This window comes from Symphodus melops (genome assembly GCF_947650265.1).
Source record: "Symphodus melops genome assembly, chromosome: 22".
NCBI classification, from domain to species: Eukaryota; Metazoa; Chordata; class Actinopteri; order Labriformes; family Labridae; genus Symphodus; species Symphodus melops.
The window spans coordinates 15,976,638-15,993,725 of record NC_136712.1 but is presented as its reverse complement, the minus strand read 5'-3'; the positions used below and the strand labels follow the sequence as shown (position 1 = coordinate 15,993,725).

Sequence of the window (17,088 nt, the reverse complement as noted above, 5' to 3'; positions counted from 1 at the left end):
ATTTTTTAGTACTTATAAATTGCATGCTATCTCTCGTACACTGTCTAATTTGCAAAAAGGAATTTATTGGCAAAAAAGTCCATTTCAAGTTAGAGGACTTTTTTCTTGTACATTTCTTTGATAGAAAGAGTAAAGTATTAATTTAAAATTGAAAGTTCTACCAGAGGCCACAATAATTTATTAATTTTAGTATTAAATAAACAGTATATGGGCAAAAAGTGAATCATAGATTTTGAATTTGTCCATCAGATTTCAGGGGGGGCCTATGCCATCTGTTGCCACTTATCTGGAGACACCTCTAACTAAAACAGGTCCACAAACATCTTTCAGCAGAGCACATACAGTAAAGTGTGGACAAGGTTTCAACATCCTGCTGAGGGTATGAACTCTCCCTTCATTGCATTTTTAAGCAGCTATCTCAAATTTTAAATGTTTAAAATCTTTTTGTAAAAGCGGTCGTATAAAAGACAGAGTATGTGCTACTCCACACATCTGCATGAGAGGCTTCATTTCTGGCCAACAAAATGATCTCTTTTATTGTAATAAAAAAGGCAAAATAAAATGTGAGACATCTCATCAATAATAATGCACTGTGACCAAAACATAAAAACATTTATCTAAGTGGCACATTTCTGTGTCAGAAACATCTTGTATCCAGGGCAACACATTAAAAATGTGACATGGACCAAGCTGCCCCAAACCTGCAAAACCTGAACCATAGAAAGGAAAAAAATCCAGTCTTGTTGCATCTTCCAGAGAGACTTACCAGAAGACAAAGAAAACCTTAAACCCACAACACTGTGACTGCCAACAGTGCAGATTTATATTGTTCCTATGGAAACAGTAAATAATGCAGATGTATATAGTCCAGTATAACAAACATGTAGGCCTGCATGACCAGAAAAGACAAATAACTCAAACCAGGACATTTGTACTGAACTCAGGAAATCATTATACACAGTATATATTGGAGAAATCCTTCCTGTATATGATGTGTTCTTTTGAAAAGTGTCTCGAGATGATTCTTGTCATGAGTTGGCGCTTTACGTATAATGAACGATTTTTGTCAAAGAATTTAGATTCTTGCTCTCACGTTATGGTTTGGTCTCATTAAAGAACTTTTATCATGTTACTTTAGTTTTGCAACCACAAATCTAAGACTCTAACTAGGCTCTTCTTCACTGGCGCCCCCTGGTGGTGGTACAAACCTTTCAACTCCATTCGATCGGCAGAGTCCTTTTGCGCCTTTAAGAGAAAGCTAAAGACACAGCTCTTTTCTACACCTATGACCTTAGTGAGGACAATGATGATGGTTCTGTTTGATAACAATGATTTTAAGATGTTTTCTTGATTCAAACTCTCGAGAACAGGCGTCGATGTTGTGACCTCTGGTCACTTCCTGTCAGCTGTTTCCAATCGGACAAAAAGCTGATCATTTGTACTGACTGACATCGTTTACTCTTTTTTAGATCCTTGCGTGTGTTGTACTTACTCTCTGATGTGCGTCGCTTTGAAAAAAAGTGTTTGCTAAAGAAGTTGTAGAATTGTAGAATCGATCGATTGATTGATGTTCGTCAGTGATATTTGTCACATTCACTCCTGTTTCCTATTGTTAACTTTGTAACTCATATTCTTATGTTCTTAGGAAGTTGAATTGAATGAGTCTGAATTGTGTGAATAAGATGTTGTTGTTGTCTTTGGAGCAGGGATCCACACGAAGGCCTGATGGTTCCATGTCAGCTGGCAGACTTTAATTGTAGTCGACACAGCTGCTGTACTGACCTATTTTTATCGATGTACAAATTGAGCTTGAAACTTGAAATTTTATTTTGTCATGTACAAATCGCATTGCTGTGATAGTGCGTTATATAGCAGCCTTTACCTCTATGTTGTTCATTCGGCTCTGCTGTGTGTGTGTGTGTGTGTGTGTGTGTGTGTGTGTTTGTTTGTGTGTAGTCGGCGCTTGGCAGAATTCACAGTCTGTGCTCTCTGTGTTCTTGGGCTGCAGGCTCACTGCCACAGAGTTGTACAAATGCGATTGTTGTTCAAGTCGGATCTGTTACCAAGTAACTTGCTGCTGCTCTTGGGCTCCAACACTGAGACGAATGATTTAGGAAAATAAAGTGTTGCTCACTTTATCTGTTGGAAGGAGATATTTCACATCACAGTGTTATGTTTTGTGATACATTAACAATTCTCTAAAACACTGTATTGATTATTAATTATCTGTTTTTTGGGGGGCTTTTTAAGCCTTAATTTGAGAGACATGACTGTGGATTAAGTATGAAATATGGATGAGAGCGTGGGGACTGACATGAGGGAGAGGAGATGAGGATCAAACTCGAATCCGGGCTGCCTGCTTCAAGTACCATGGCCTGTGTAGATGGGGAGCACAACCTAAATCCTTATTATTCAGGTCTATCTTGTCTCTGTCTATGTTGGATGCTGCAGAGACAGTGAGGTTTATAACTGCACTGTTCATATTGTGTGAGAAAGTCAACTTTTTTTTTTGTATTTGGTGAAATGTGATTTGTCATAAAACATTTCCTGAAATTAGTTCAAACTAATCATCTTTCCTTTTTATGAAACCGAAACTCCTTCATCCTGAAACTGTCTTGACAAAAAACGGAGTGGTACATTTTTTACAGTGTGACATCACTTCACAGTACGAGGGTTTAGCGTGTGTGTAACGTCTATTTTGATTGCACATGTCACTGTGTTTGTGTGTGTGTGTGTGTGTGTGTGTGTGTTGGCCTGCAGCCAGTTGGCAGTGTGTGCGGTCTGCAGGCTAGTATTAATCAGATTGTTGACAATGTGGTCATGGAGCCTAAACCAGGATGAGATTAGCTGACTGACTGATAGCTCCTTATCTCGTCTCATTGATAGCGGGAAAGATCGAATCTGCAGCTGAGAGAAGCTTTTCAATTTCCCTCATTCGAACGCAGTGACAGGTAGTCTTACTCAATGACTGACTTAATTACACTCCTTCCAGGCGGCTGCAGGTAGAAGTGGTTGGTGGTTGGATGAAACGTAGAACGGATAGTAACTGTTGGTTTACCTGTCACTCACTCATTTTCCTTTTTCTTCCCAGTAAGAGTTGTGATATCTCAGTTTAGCTTAGACTGAAAACTTTTCTAATACAGAATATTTAAAAAATCGAATCATAATTGTTAACAGCTGTTGATTTCCATCCATGTCTGTAATTGCTATTTAGTGATGTGTGACCTGGCTCAGCACACTAAAGTCGTCCTAATCTAAAAACAAGCTACGCTCCTGTAAGCTGCAGGTGGCTCGCAGACACTTCTAATGTGTGACCAAAAGCCTCCCAGATGCAAAGTAAAGATGTATTCTATTTATTTTTAGAGATTGGACAGTTGATAGAGATAAGGGAGAAAGAGCCACAGGCCAGAATCGAACCCAGGCCGCCCGCTTTGAGGACTACAGCCTCCGCACATGGAGTGCACACACAAACCAACCTGACGCAACACGTTTTAACAACACTTTAAAATAACAGAGTTGGAAGATTTTTTTTACCAACAAGACGTTTTCTGGGGGAGGGGCTGGGGGAATGGTGTTTGTGTACGAGGATGTCAGATCGGCTACAGAATTTAAGGCTAGACATTTCCCAAACTGTCATTACTGTGAGAAAGACTGCAACATGCACCGACATGATTGCCTTTTGTCTCTGTTGTCGATGTGCGGACTTACAAATCAAAGTTGTTTGCTTCTGAGTGTGTTTGAATGAGTGAAGTTGATGCAGCAGCACCATCAAAGGAAGATAACAGCAGCAGAGTGATGCAAACAGATGCACTAATTTGAAATGAATAAGCTTACATCACAGACATAGGGCATTAACATTTAACCTTTCAGTTCATACTGGCATTCAGTGTGTGCCATGTGTTTGTGCTTGTATTGCATAACCTGATTACTAAGAATAATACTGTCATCAAAAGTAATCCAGATCATGCAAAGCATATCAACATAAAATAAATGATTATATAATTCTTGATAAGTTATTTTGTGTTATCATCTGAATTGACTTTACTTCTCATTGTCTGGTCCAACCTGCTCAGCTCCAGATTAATTGGGTGCTACAGAAAAAAAAGAAAGGTGGCTCAAATGTCAAACTTGTTGACTGTGTCTGAGGATTATTGAGCTGACCTTCTGATCTCCGAGGGACATCCTCTTACAGAACACTTTTAATTAAATCAGAACAAGATGTTAATTTAAGAAAGTGCAGCCGAGGCCTTTGAAGTGTTCAGTCTGTGGGGGCTTGGGGAACAGAAGGAGCTGGATTAACTGTTTGGTAAGACACAAACTGTTTAACAAGCTTCAAGACAGCACGATTCTTCGTGCTGCACCTGCCCGCTCAAATTCCAATGCTCTACTTTTGGGAAGAGAAATACAAAAGACTTAAATCACCATTCCAATGGTTCATGAATGATTTCAGTTTGATTTTGGAGGAAAGGCATTTCAGGCAGTTATCACAACAGTTGTGCTGATGTGGAAAGACATGAAGCCATGAAAGTAATTTTGAGTTGAAACATTTTAACTCCATCAACATTAAACAACATATCAGCGATTCTTTGGGAAAAAAAAAAATGCTATAAGGACATTTTCAGGTAGGCAATCTTATCTTCAGACCTGAAGAAGTCATCTTTAGACTTCCTTCATTTGATCAGTTTTGAATGCATCCACTATGTATTAGTGATAGAGCAGATCTGATATCAATATTCAAATATTGACATAATTTACATATCAGACATGTCTGAACCTGGCTCAGTGGCCATGACTAATACGAGGAAGGACACCAGTTAAGTTTGCACACACCATTGATTTATCAGAACAACCATATTCCTGTTAAGGTCCATTGAGTTGACATGCTCCGTGGAGTGCTGAGATACTGGAACATTCTCTGATCAGCATATTCTGAATGAACCATAGTAGTGATAGCAGTCGTAGCGTCATCTTGGGGCGTAAACAAGTCCTTGAAGTAACACATTCAGGAGCATATTCTGACTAACGTGTTTACATGACCCAATATTCAGGCTGATACAGACTTATGCCAGGGGTCTTATTCATTTTTTTAATAATCGGAAAATGAGTTTTATCGGGTTATGACAATCTGAATAAGGTGTTTGCCACCCATGCAATTGGAATATTGTCATTATTCGGATTAGTTTAGTTTAGTTTATCAAGAGAGAGAGCGAGCTCCACCCTGGGGTCGGCCTTTTATGTCCTCAGCCACCGGCCCACAGGCTCTGGACTGGACAAGTCAGAACCAATTGGCCAATTCATGAAACCAAGGTGGTGACTGCCACAAATATCTGACTTACACTGCCGATCCACATCGTCTTCTGTAAGACAATAAGGAACAATTCTTACTCTTCAGTTTAAAAGATTTAATTTGAAAATCTCACAGTTGTTGTTGCTTTCCGTTTGTTTTATGTACTGCAGCTTTGTGAGGCCTTACACATAATAATAACAACAGCAACAATAACACTATTATCATTAAAAGAAAATATGTGACTTCCAGTGTAGCTCTGTGAAATCTGGATAACTGATATCATGTTCATGGTTTTCACATTCTGCAATGCAGTAACACAACGTGAAGACTGGGACACCGTTATTACGCCGCTACAGAATCAATATGAAAGTACAGAGGGGGGATTGAAGGTGGTCGTCATAGCTTTGTTTGATTGGTGAACTGATTCATCAAACACCATCGTCTTATCTGCACTCATTCAGGAGACATGATATCAGGATCCATAAAATAGGGATTTCTGGGGGCGCCGATAGCTCAGCGGCAGCGACTGTGCGCGTACCATGTTGCGAGGCCTTGCTCCTCGCGCGGGCGGCCCGGGTTCGCGTCCGGCCTGTGGCCACTTTCCCGCATGTCTCTCCCCACTCTCTCCCCCTTTCCAACTCTATCTGTCCTATCAATAAAGGCAAAAAGGCCAAAAATAATCCTTTGAAAAAAAAAAATAGGGATTTCTTCTATCAGACAATAGCTGATGAGTTTTGGATTTGAATTTTTTGCCAATTCTCATATTTCCTCTGCTATTAATACAATGATAGGCAGACTTCAACTGGACATGGACTTTTAAGTGGGTTGGTGATGAGCCCCACATATAGGAATACCCTTTGGAAAGTGAGGGTACTTTTATGACAGAGACCCTAAATCAACCCACCTGGTCTGTTCTGTGTTGGGCTTTCATGGAAACTGGAGGACACAATGGCCAGATGCCATTTGGTCAAACATGGCTGTGCTTATTGGGCCTCAGGAGATAATTTCCCACATACAACCAAAACCCAAAGCCTACAGATAAACAAAACAAAGACGTCGTGTCGTGTGCAGGTCTTTGGGTTTTGGTCTTTAAGACTTGGGGGGCATTGAGTAAACGCATTGAGGATTTTCCTGCTGACCTCACTATTTTAGGGCGCTGTGGGGTGTAAATACTTGTCTTGCTATTTCTGTTCATTGTGTGTGGAAAATAATAATAGAGCTCTGCAACATAATGCTGGAGGCTTGTTATGAAAGAAAAACAAGGCTTCACATGATGTTCTGAGTAACAAAGGCAGGGTCTTCCTCGACCTCACAGATGATTTATGGTCAGGTTATTATGTGAGAAACATCTAGCAGCAGGTTGAAGTGGCTGAAGACAAAGACAGCTTGAACAAAGATGATCAGATGGTCTGTTTTTTTAGTGGGTTGCAACAGGCAGCATGTGGTAGAAGATATTAGTGGGGATATCCGGGTTAATCCCTCCATCCGACCACCTGTGGGTCTGATTGAGATCCTGTAATGTCAGCCCCCTCCCGGCCTTTATCTAACTTCAATGACTTGTGCTATTAACAGCCCTTTTCTCTTTTGTTCGACTTTCTCCGTGATGTCATTTAGTTTCTGTTACTGTCTCCCTCTTTCATTCTCACCATCCACACTCCTCTTGACTCCATTTCTCTCCGCTCAACACTTCACTCCATACCCAGCCATCCCATCGCCCTAACGATCACCCTCTCATTCTCGATTGCCCCCCTACTCCCAATCCAAAGACGCCCCCGGCTGCGTCCTAGTTACCCCCCCCTACAGAGATAAAGAGCTAATTGGAAATCCCTCTACTAATTAACCTTCTCCAGGCTGAAAGGTATTTATATCCTCTGCTTTTTGATGGAGCGATAGAGAGTAGAGGAAGGGAGGGTGAGGAGGGGGAGTAGAAGAGAAGGAGGAAGAGTAGGAGGAGGAAAAAGGGGGCGAGAGAGCTGAGAAATGAATGTGAGCAAGTGGGTGGAATGTAATGGACGTCGGTTGAAGGTGGGTACAAGTAAGGGAGAGAGGAGATGCCAGTGTGAAAGAATGAAGCAGCTGTAGCATTTCAACAAAACATCATCATGGATTCTTGTGAATTTCTTTATGTTGTGACTGTCGAGTTGTTTTACTCTGAAGATTCCTCATTTATACTCCACAATTTCTTATTTTTTAAGTCAGTATCATCCAAACAAAGTGAACTACCATACAACATATTCACAATGTAAGATCAAGGACTGTATAAAACATGGACGTAGTCTCAGTAATTTCACCAAATGCTTTCTGAAGAGGCTGTTATGAAGCCTACCAAAGGTGGTGGCCATGCTGGAAATGCTTCCTCCACACAACTTCAGCCTGCTACACATACTTTCATTTTGAACAGCAAACATAGATCTGACCAAACCAAAGACATGATCTATGCAGGCTCTCTAAACCTCTGCTCCGTGTGCTCACCATCAGCTCTGCTCTCAACACAGCGTCTCTGTGCTCTCAACATGCATCTTGCGCTCTGCGCTCGCTCGAGGTGGCACACCCTCATTAAAAATGCAGCCTGCAGAACCAGCCAATCAGAGATGGGGGGGGAGTAATTCTGATTGGCTGTTTACATCCAATCGCGTAGCTTCCAACGGAACTGATCTCCTGCAAGTGCTCTAGAAGTTGTTTATTGGTGAAGCAGGTGTTGATACCATAGCTATATAAAAACATATATAATACATATGCATTATATATGTATGTATGTGTGTGTGTGTATATATATATATATATATATATGTATATGTGTGTCAACTACTACATCAGTATTAGAGTACTTGCAGGAGATCAGTTCCGTTGGAAGTTATGCGATTGGATGCAAACAGCCAATCAGAATTACCCTCCCCCGCCCATCTCTGATTGGCTGCATTTTTTTTTTTTAAAGATTTATTTTTGGCCTTTATGCCTTTATTATAGAGGGAGGAAAGTGGACAGAGTCGGAAATCAGGGAGAGAGTGGGGAGAGACATGTGGGAAATGGGCCACAGGCCGGACGCGAACCAGGGCCACCCGTGCAAGGACTGAGCCTCAATAAATAGGATCGCGCGCACTGCCGCTGCGCCACCGGCGACCCTGATTGGCTGCATTTTTAATGAGGGTGTGCCACCTCGAGTGAGCGCAGGAGGCGAGTTGAGATCACAGAGCCACTGTGTTGAAAGCAGAGCTGATGGTGAGCACACGGAGCAGAGGTTTAGAGAGCGTGTACAAAGAGTTGAGCGCACATAGATCATGTCTTTGGTTTAGTCAGATCTATGTTTGCTGTTCAAAATTATTATTAAGTATGTGCTCGCGAGAGAGCCACTGCGCTCTCAGAACTGTCTCCTCGGCCTCTCGCCAATGTGGCACAATAATAACGCCATATCCATGCACTAACTATGCCGAACTATGCATAAGTAAAACTGATAAGGTATAGAAATGTTCTCCCACCTGTTCAGCTCTTACAGATACATTAATAAACAATACCGACCAGATAATTTTTTTGTTCCTGGCTGTAAACATTTGTTATTTCTGTGATAAGAAAGTATTTTAAATGGGATTCCTTTACTTTTGCAGCCAGCCTCAAGTGGACACTCAAAGAACTGCAGTTTAAACCATAGAGTTCTGATTGACTAATACAAGGCCGAGATGCATCAGGTATGATTTTTTTCTGGTGGCATATATGAGGCTTCCAACAGTGTATGCGACTGTGTTATAAAACCACATTGGCTTTTAATCTGCCTCAAAAACCTTTTAAGTTGTTAAGTCGACCCATCACTCAACCAGCATGCATGAGCAAAGTCTTGCACATTTTTCAGCTAATGACCCACAGCACAGCTGCACACAGACTGTCAGATAAAGGTAGCAGGATTTCATTTATGATCCTCGACACTCTCATCAATCGTGTCCTGCATCCCAAGGAAACCCAGAAAACCTCCACCATGACTTTAATTTACAAAGAAGTTGTTGCTTACATGCTCAAACAAACCCAAACAAAAAAAACCTACAAGTGACCTGCAGTCATTTGTTTAATGAATGCTTACGTATGTTATGTAATCAGTAAAAGATGAGTGAAAACTGTTGAGCTGGCTTGAAACTGTGCTGTGTCTCTTCATATGAGAAAGAGCAGCGTGGATGTGTGTGAGGGAGAAAATAATGAAACATAAGAGGAGCGAGAGTGACAGTTAGTGAGGCAGCCAGTCAGTCAATCAGTCAGTGAAACGGTCTCTAGCGGGTAGCAGTAGGCACAGTAATATATATGTGAGGGGGAGGGGGGGGAGTGAAAGATCTCAGGAGAGTAGGAGTCGAGAGAGGAGAAAGGGAATGGTTTCAGGTTTCCATCATTTGCAGAGCCACCTTTCTCTTGTCACCCCCCCCCCCCTCTCTCACAGAAGCTGGTGGGGGTCTGAGGTGGGTAAGGTTACCTGTCTGTCGTCCCCTGCTGTCTCTGCTCACTTTCATTTCTGGTTATACTTCAGTCCAGTCCAAAAGCAGCTCCATAGCTGCTGCATGGGGAACAGTTAACTGGAGCTGAAGCATTAAATGAGGTGCCACTTCTTTTTTTTGTTTTTACAATGTTGATCAATCGTTTGCTGTGTAAAATAGAAAAAGACGTGACAACATTCTTTAGAACTTTCCAAGGCCAGATCCAACGATGAATCAACAATTCAAACCCAAATACTTTTTATTTACAAAATGATTCAAAATTACACAACCATAAATATAAGTGCAAAGACCAACACATTTCTCACATTTTGCTTAAAAAACATTAAACAACATCTTGATTATGAAAGGATTTGGTGTTTAATTTTCTTTTTACCAATTATGGGGTTATTCTGCGCCGCAGTGTAATAAAGAACGTTTTGAAGTTGTGGCTACTTAGCCATCTAAAAGGGCTGAAGGAGGGCTGTCAATGCAGACATCTTCAATTATTCAATCATGTACCTTGATGCTGTTTGGAGCTGCTAATTGTCACATTTTGCTAATGCATCTTAATATTAAATAATAACAGTGTGGGCGCTGGATCATGATTCATTAGCAGAACCTGCTAGATGAGTCAGGATTGTATTTATCATTACAGTAAATACATTATATGTGTTTGGATGGTGACAGGAACAGAAAAGCATTCAATGTGTCGGGAACATGTTGCAACAGGAGAGCAAAGAAGAAGAAAACAGCTCCAGGCTCTGCTTCAGGCACATAGGCTACATCTATCTTTCATAAATACCAGTAAGCTGCTGGCAAAGCTGGTTAGCCAAAGAGTTTGAGTGGGTCATGCTGACGGCAGGGATTGGTTCATCGTGGTTCACATGTGGAGTAAAACTCAGGATTGTTAAGAGGCTGTGAAACCTGCTGTGAGTCTGCAGCTCCAGACGACAATTTCAAAGTCTGAGACAAAAGCAGCTGAGAAGCTTTTGACTGAAGACAAGTGCAGCACACGCTGAGGTCTCTGTGGCTCAAACACAGTCTGTCGAGTCGACTTTATTGGATTGTGAGGCAGTCCTGACAGATGGTCTGGTAAGAAGGTAGTTTCAGCCAAGCAATCTGATGATGAATTTTCAAAACATAAAAGTTTAGGTCATAAATTGGGACTTTTGATTGAAAACTTTGGCTCAGACACTTGAAACTAACTTGAGCTTGAGGACAGAGAAAACAGGCAATCAAACCACTTATCCTCTGATTGTTAAATCAAGCACCTATTTCAGACCCGGACATTAAAGAGGACATATTATAACCCTTTCCTACCTTTTCAATCAGTCCCCTGTGGTCTAAATGAAACATCTTTGCTGTGCTTTGGTCCAAATATAAACATGAATCAAGCACCAGAGGAGGTTTGTGAGCCTGTAGAAACCAGCTCTCTCAGAACGCTCCGTTTTGGTGTGTGTGTCTCTTTAAATGCAATGAAACCCCCCCCTATTTTCACTCCTTCGCTTGCAAGAATAAAAATGGTGGACATGCACTAAAATGTTGCTCTAGGCTGGGCTTGGAATCCTTGGGTGGAGATACCAGGGGAATTGTTTTTGACCATAATCCCACTGTGACATTACAAAGAGAGCACATTTCAAATGTAGCAATTTTGTTCAAAAACACTGAAAGTGGATTTGTTCACAATATGTCCTCTTTAATTTGACTATCTTATATCTTGTAGGGTTATAGTTTTGGAGAGGCATTAGTTTAAAGTTTTGAACATTATATGGGGCAGCAGAAGTTCAGTCTGCAGGGAGGAACCAGAGGGTCTCCGGCCCAGCTCCCAGTGCAGACCTAAATATGGAAATTGGTTTGGTAGCTGGAGAGGTGCCAGCCGGGCTACTTGGCACCACTTGGCACTTGTAACCACTGACTTTAGCCACGTGGATTGGAACACCTCTTCTACATTGACTTGAATTAATGTGGATTATTTTCGCTTATGTTTTCCAGTTTAAGACCCACGGCCCCAGCTTCACTCGTCTCCATGCTCCCTGGCCTGTCCTGTGTCGAGAGGCTGAGTTTCTCAAGATTAAAGTTCCCACCAAGACGGTGAGCTTGCAGAAGAAGTTTTCTTCTCTAAGTACAGCAGATGTTATTTATGTGTTCTTGTTATTTCTCTTGTCAGATAGAGACAGTATGTAAACAATGTACTAAGAAGCCTAAAGTTATCTCTATGTTAATCCTCTTCATGCTGGTTTTCTTTCTAATGATGTCGGATTTATTTTCCACAGGGCCACCCTATAACAACAGATGCAGTATATGTATATATTAACAGATGTATATTTTTCAGAACTGTTCTAAACGTTGACTGTGTGACTCTCTCTTCTTGCAGAGTTATGAACTCAAAGAAGAAAAGGGATTCGGGTCCAGTATGAGCACAGTGTGGAAGAAAATGAAGCAGCCTTTTCAGCCCAAAGTACCACATCAGGAACACGAACGCAACAAAGTCCTCTCACACTGCTTCTCCAGAGACAAACTCCACCTGTGAGACGAATGCACACTCGTACAAAAACACATATACACTTCTTTAATTCTTTCATTAGACGCCTGTAGATTATAAAAAAGCTGGGTCTGGATTTAACGTTACGTTACACCGTATTAAAACGGCTACAGTCATATCTGGAAGCTAAGTTACCAAATTCAGATTGACAAGTGTTATGGTCTCCTAAAAAGACAAGAATTACTCGTAGACTGTATAAAAACATGGACACCATCTCAGTGACATCACCTACAGGTTTCAAAAGAGGCGTTTTGATGCCAAATGACATCTTGGACACGCTAACTCGAGCTAACTTTGATTGATATAGTCAGAAGCAAAGAGCATAAACTAGCCCACCTGTCAGTCAACCACACCCCCAAGTATGCAAATGTATGTAGAAGTGTTATGATCATTTATTTATGGTTATTATGTGAAGATACAATATACATAGAGAAACTGAGAACAGCCAGCCAATGCAAGTATCAAAGTGGACGCTTATTTACAAAACTACAAAAGCCCAAAAGGGCTTTTGTATGAATTTAAGATTAAAACTGTTAAAAAGGGAAAATAAATCATAAACTGGCTACAGCAGCATACAATTAGTCACACATTTAGCAATGACACAGCTACTAAAAGATATTACTCAAAGTTTGTTGCTGAACTAATCAGGCTTTGGCGGCTCCCTTAAACTGAATTTTATTCTAATGATTGAGTTATAAAAAATCTCCTCTTTATAACTAAATACCATTTTTTGAAAATGTTTATTTCTGCTGTAAAAATGGTCTTTTTTAACTTGGGACCAAAAAAAAGATTCCTTGCCTATTAGAGCCAGTCTCAAGTGGACAATTGCAGCATGTTGCACTTCTGTATTGGCTTCACCTCACCAGAGGCTGAGTGATGTACGTGTGCTACCGTCACAGAAACCATTCCTGTGGAGAGTCTGTAAAGGAAACGTGATGGGCTCACAGACCGCCAAGAGATCTGTCGGCACAGTATAAAGACTGTTCCAGTCTGCTTTAAAAGGGAGGTTACACAGGACCTTCCCCCTGTCTTGAGAACAAACCCCTCATTTACACATGATCTTTTTTCTGAAACATCCAAAGTCTGATTGTCTTAGTAAAAGAATCAGGTGTTCAAATGGCTTTCTGTTTTGTCTCTCAGGTACAACATAACATCAAAAGACACTTTCTTTGACAATGCCACACGGGGCCGAATAGTAAGTTTTCACTCCTATTTGTCTTCGTTCTTCGTCCTCGACTAGCATGCATCTCCAGTCTCATATTTCCACGTCTTTCTCAGGTATATGAGATCCTGAGAAGAACGGTGTGTGTACGGACCTGCCAAACCATAGGTGAGGAAACCACACAGTCCATGAACACCAGCAGGTGTGTCTCTGAGGTGTTGTCATGAAGCTTGTTTCCGCCCTGCACATTCTTCACATTGACGTGTTCACTCTGACTCGGTCAGTGATTAAACGAACAACATGTGGACTCATATCTAATATTCCTTCTGGAGGCAAGGCAGCTGACAAATGATGATGAGGATTTTTCCATTATGTTGTGCCTCGTCAAAAATCATGCAACTATAATTGATGACTTTGGTGACTATCCACCTGTGTTGGCAAGCAGCATGTATTAGCTTCCTCTCTCGTCCCCTGCAGGTTTTATAGCCTGACTGAAACTGATTTTTTTGATTATTGAGACAGGACAGTGGCACCATGGATATCAGTCTTATTGTTGTAAATAATAATTGTAAATGTACTTATAAATTACTGATATACTTACGTTTTAGTTTATAACAATCTGTGTTCAGGCACCAGAACAATGAAAGGCAAATATTGCACTAAAAAGGCAACTTTAGGGTACTTTAAAATAATGATGTTGCAACATGACCAAGCGAAAATTCAGAATAAACGACACGTGTAAAGATGAGAGAACACTTAGAGAACAATACAAGTAAAATGATTTATGGCACACTCACACTGGGCTGAATGTTCCTGTACCGAACCTGAGCACTGTTGTCCCCCCTTCATTAATCCCCCCGCTTGCCTGCACTTACACTGCTACCCGGGCCTGAGAACGGTTACCTCTTGTAGCCTTCATGACGTTGCAATAAAGCACATGCATGTTTTTACATGGTCAGGAAGCATGCATAGTTTAAAAAACAAAATAAAAAAATACATAAAAGAGACATGCTGTCTAGTCCTGGTCTGCACACCGGAGACTAAATCTGCAACTTTACTGACTTTGTGGATTTATGTGGAGTCATTACAGCTGTAGCTCTGGAGGATTTCTTGAATATGGACGGCGAGACACATTTCGTGCCCGTCCTTGTGCTCGTGTATGAACAGTACCGTGCACACCTTTTCCAAGCTATTCCAAGCATGTTAGGGTCAATGAGCACTCGCACTACTTGGTTTGCCAGCTTTTTTCCTCCCTGCAGGTAAACATCCACATGCCATGTAAATGTGACGACGCTTTGCTTCTCCCATAAACCTGACACAGCCCACATCTTAATATCCATTTCATCAAAAACACTGCCAACCCGTGCTGCTCACATGGGAGGCTTTCTGCTCACCCTGCCTGTTTAGCTCTGAGTAGTAGAGCGGGGAGAGCAGGCCCATTATCCGGATCTACAGCTCGTCTATGACTTAACCCCCGGCACGTGGCGTGTGGATTTATGAATGAGTTCAGTGAGTAAACAAAGGAGGAGGATTGGATTACTGGATGAGTCCAGCATCTTTTAACCCCAAAATGTTTGCAATTCATTCAGTCCCATCAGGCTGTTACTAGAAAGTGGCTCCACTCATTAACACTTTCTAGATCTGCTGATTTTCACTGAGACGTGCTATTGGTTTGTGACTTTTGTAAACAGGACTCAAGCGACTTGTAAGACTCAGTATATAGAAGAAACGTCACGATGCAGTAACTCCAATGATGTCTGCCATTCAATGGGATTCCAATGAGAACGAGACTTCAAGCACATTCTACATGTAGCGCACCTCTGTGTTTATATGGGTAGATTTTAATGACATGCAGATAACAGTGACACCCATTTTATTCTCAGTGTCCTCCATATGTCTCTTTGGCGTCCCCATCATAGCAGAAGGTCTCAGCCAGCGGGTAGTGATGGAGCTGCAGGGAGGGAAGGGGAGAAAAAATAGACGTGCATCTATTTAACCTCCATTTCCTCACTCCTCTTCATGTTTGGTGTTCACATTTGGTCTGACACACACACACACACACACACACACACACACACACACACACACACACACACACACACACACACACACACACAGCCCACTCTCCACTGCCCTCCTCCATCTCCTCTACAAGTGGGTCATATTTCCTGGGTCAGGCCGAGATTGAAGCAGGGGCCTCTGGGAGTTGTGGTTGTTCGAGCTGGTCGAGAGAGCATTCATGCATTTGAACGATGGGTAGGCTTGGTGGTGAGTTTCAGCGAATGATTGCAGGTCCCCAGTCCCCCTTTGAGGCCCTAATAATAAACCCATGGATCACTTTGATGAGAAGTGGGTGAGCTGTGTGCTGAAGCTTTCTGATGTTTTCTGATGTTTACAGTTCAGGCCATCACTTTCTGAGTGAAAGCGGTGCACACTTTGAAATGGTGCTGTTAAAAAAAAAAAAACGGTGTTAAAGTGTCCTTGAACACAACAGTGTATCTAAAGCCCTCAGAGAGGTAGTTTGGTCAAAAGCACAAAGTTTATATCTCAAGAAATGAATTGAAAAAAATGGATCTATATACATTTTCTCCCCACTTGCCTCTGATGGCTTTCTTAGTGTGCTCACTCCTAAATGCCAGCGTCTTGATTATCACCGTTTTGAACCCCTTGATGCCTGAATTCTTTTCCAAGTATTGAAACATTTTTACATGTTTCTGCTTTCAAGTAGATGCTAAATTAAGTCTGTCTCCGACTGGTCCGATGACAAACTAATGCTTGCAAAAGGTTCCTAGGTATGTATTGAAAGTGCATCAACAGGCAGTGGAGGAATACGGACACTATTTTTGCTGCATTCGGAGCCGAAGCAGTTTGATGCAAATTTGCAACAACAGGCGTCGAGGGGTTAAAACCCCCCCAACATAATCTACAACAAATAAAGTCAACACAAGATGACTCTTCCTCTCTCTCTTCTTTTTTCAGGCATCAGCACATTGATAGCTAAAGGTGTTTACGACGCTGCCTTCCCTCTCCATGATGTGAGTTTAAGAGCTCCTGTTGGTTCGACTCCCTTCACTGTGAAACTAAATGACACTCAGTGCTTTGCTTCATGTTGTTATTTCTCAATGTCATTTTTCTTTTATAACTGTAACAGGGGTAGGCTAATACTTTAAAATTGTGTTCTTGTAGCTGTTGGCCAAAATGATGATGGGAGGAGAAATCAGTGTTTTCTGCAGCTGACACTGATGTTCTCTAATATGTATCAAACTAAAAGCTCATTGGTGCAAAGCTCTCAGAACTATCGATGCTCTTCATAAGATAGCGACAAAAATACCGTCTATTTTCTGTATCAATCAAGTTTTTGCCTTTGAAGGGATTTTTGAACGATTCTATAAAATGTGTTCAGACACTGTGTGTCAGAGTATATTCAGTTTATTTTACTGTCTGGGTTAGAGCGGGAGTTTGGGCTTGTTTCTACAGACGACGCTCTGTGTGCTGGCAGCGCTTATTTTAACACGAAACATCCCAATAAAAAAAAAAAAAAAAACACCTTCAGTGTCAGCTGCTCTTCGTCACCGTGCTTCCAGCATTCAGCTGGCTCATCCGACTCGTCTTTTCAAAGGTGCGATTTCAGGTCTGAAGTCGCTGC

The 17,088-nt window shown here is 41.5% G+C and overlaps 1 protein-coding gene across 4 annotated transcripts in view; it reads left to right on the top strand.

Annotated features, from left to right (window-relative positions):
• Nucleotides 1–17,088, top strand: part of ano2b (anoctamin 2b) — a 77,279-nt gene that overhangs the window by 15,905 nt on the left and 44,286 nt on the right. For all 4 annotated transcript variants that reach the window (XM_079334591.1, XM_079334592.1, XM_079334593.1 and 1 more), the window contains 5 exons: nucleotides 11,731–11,829; nucleotides 12,113–12,264; nucleotides 13,421–13,475; nucleotides 13,559–13,610; nucleotides 16,422–16,477. In XM_079334591.1, coding sequence (XP_079190717.1) covers nucleotides 11,731–11,829; nucleotides 12,113–12,264; nucleotides 13,421–13,475; nucleotides 13,559–13,610; nucleotides 16,422–16,477 — 414 coding nt within the window. The remainder of the gene's footprint in view (nucleotides 1–11,730; nucleotides 11,830–12,112; nucleotides 12,265–13,420; nucleotides 13,476–13,558; nucleotides 13,611–16,421; nucleotides 16,478–17,088) is intronic.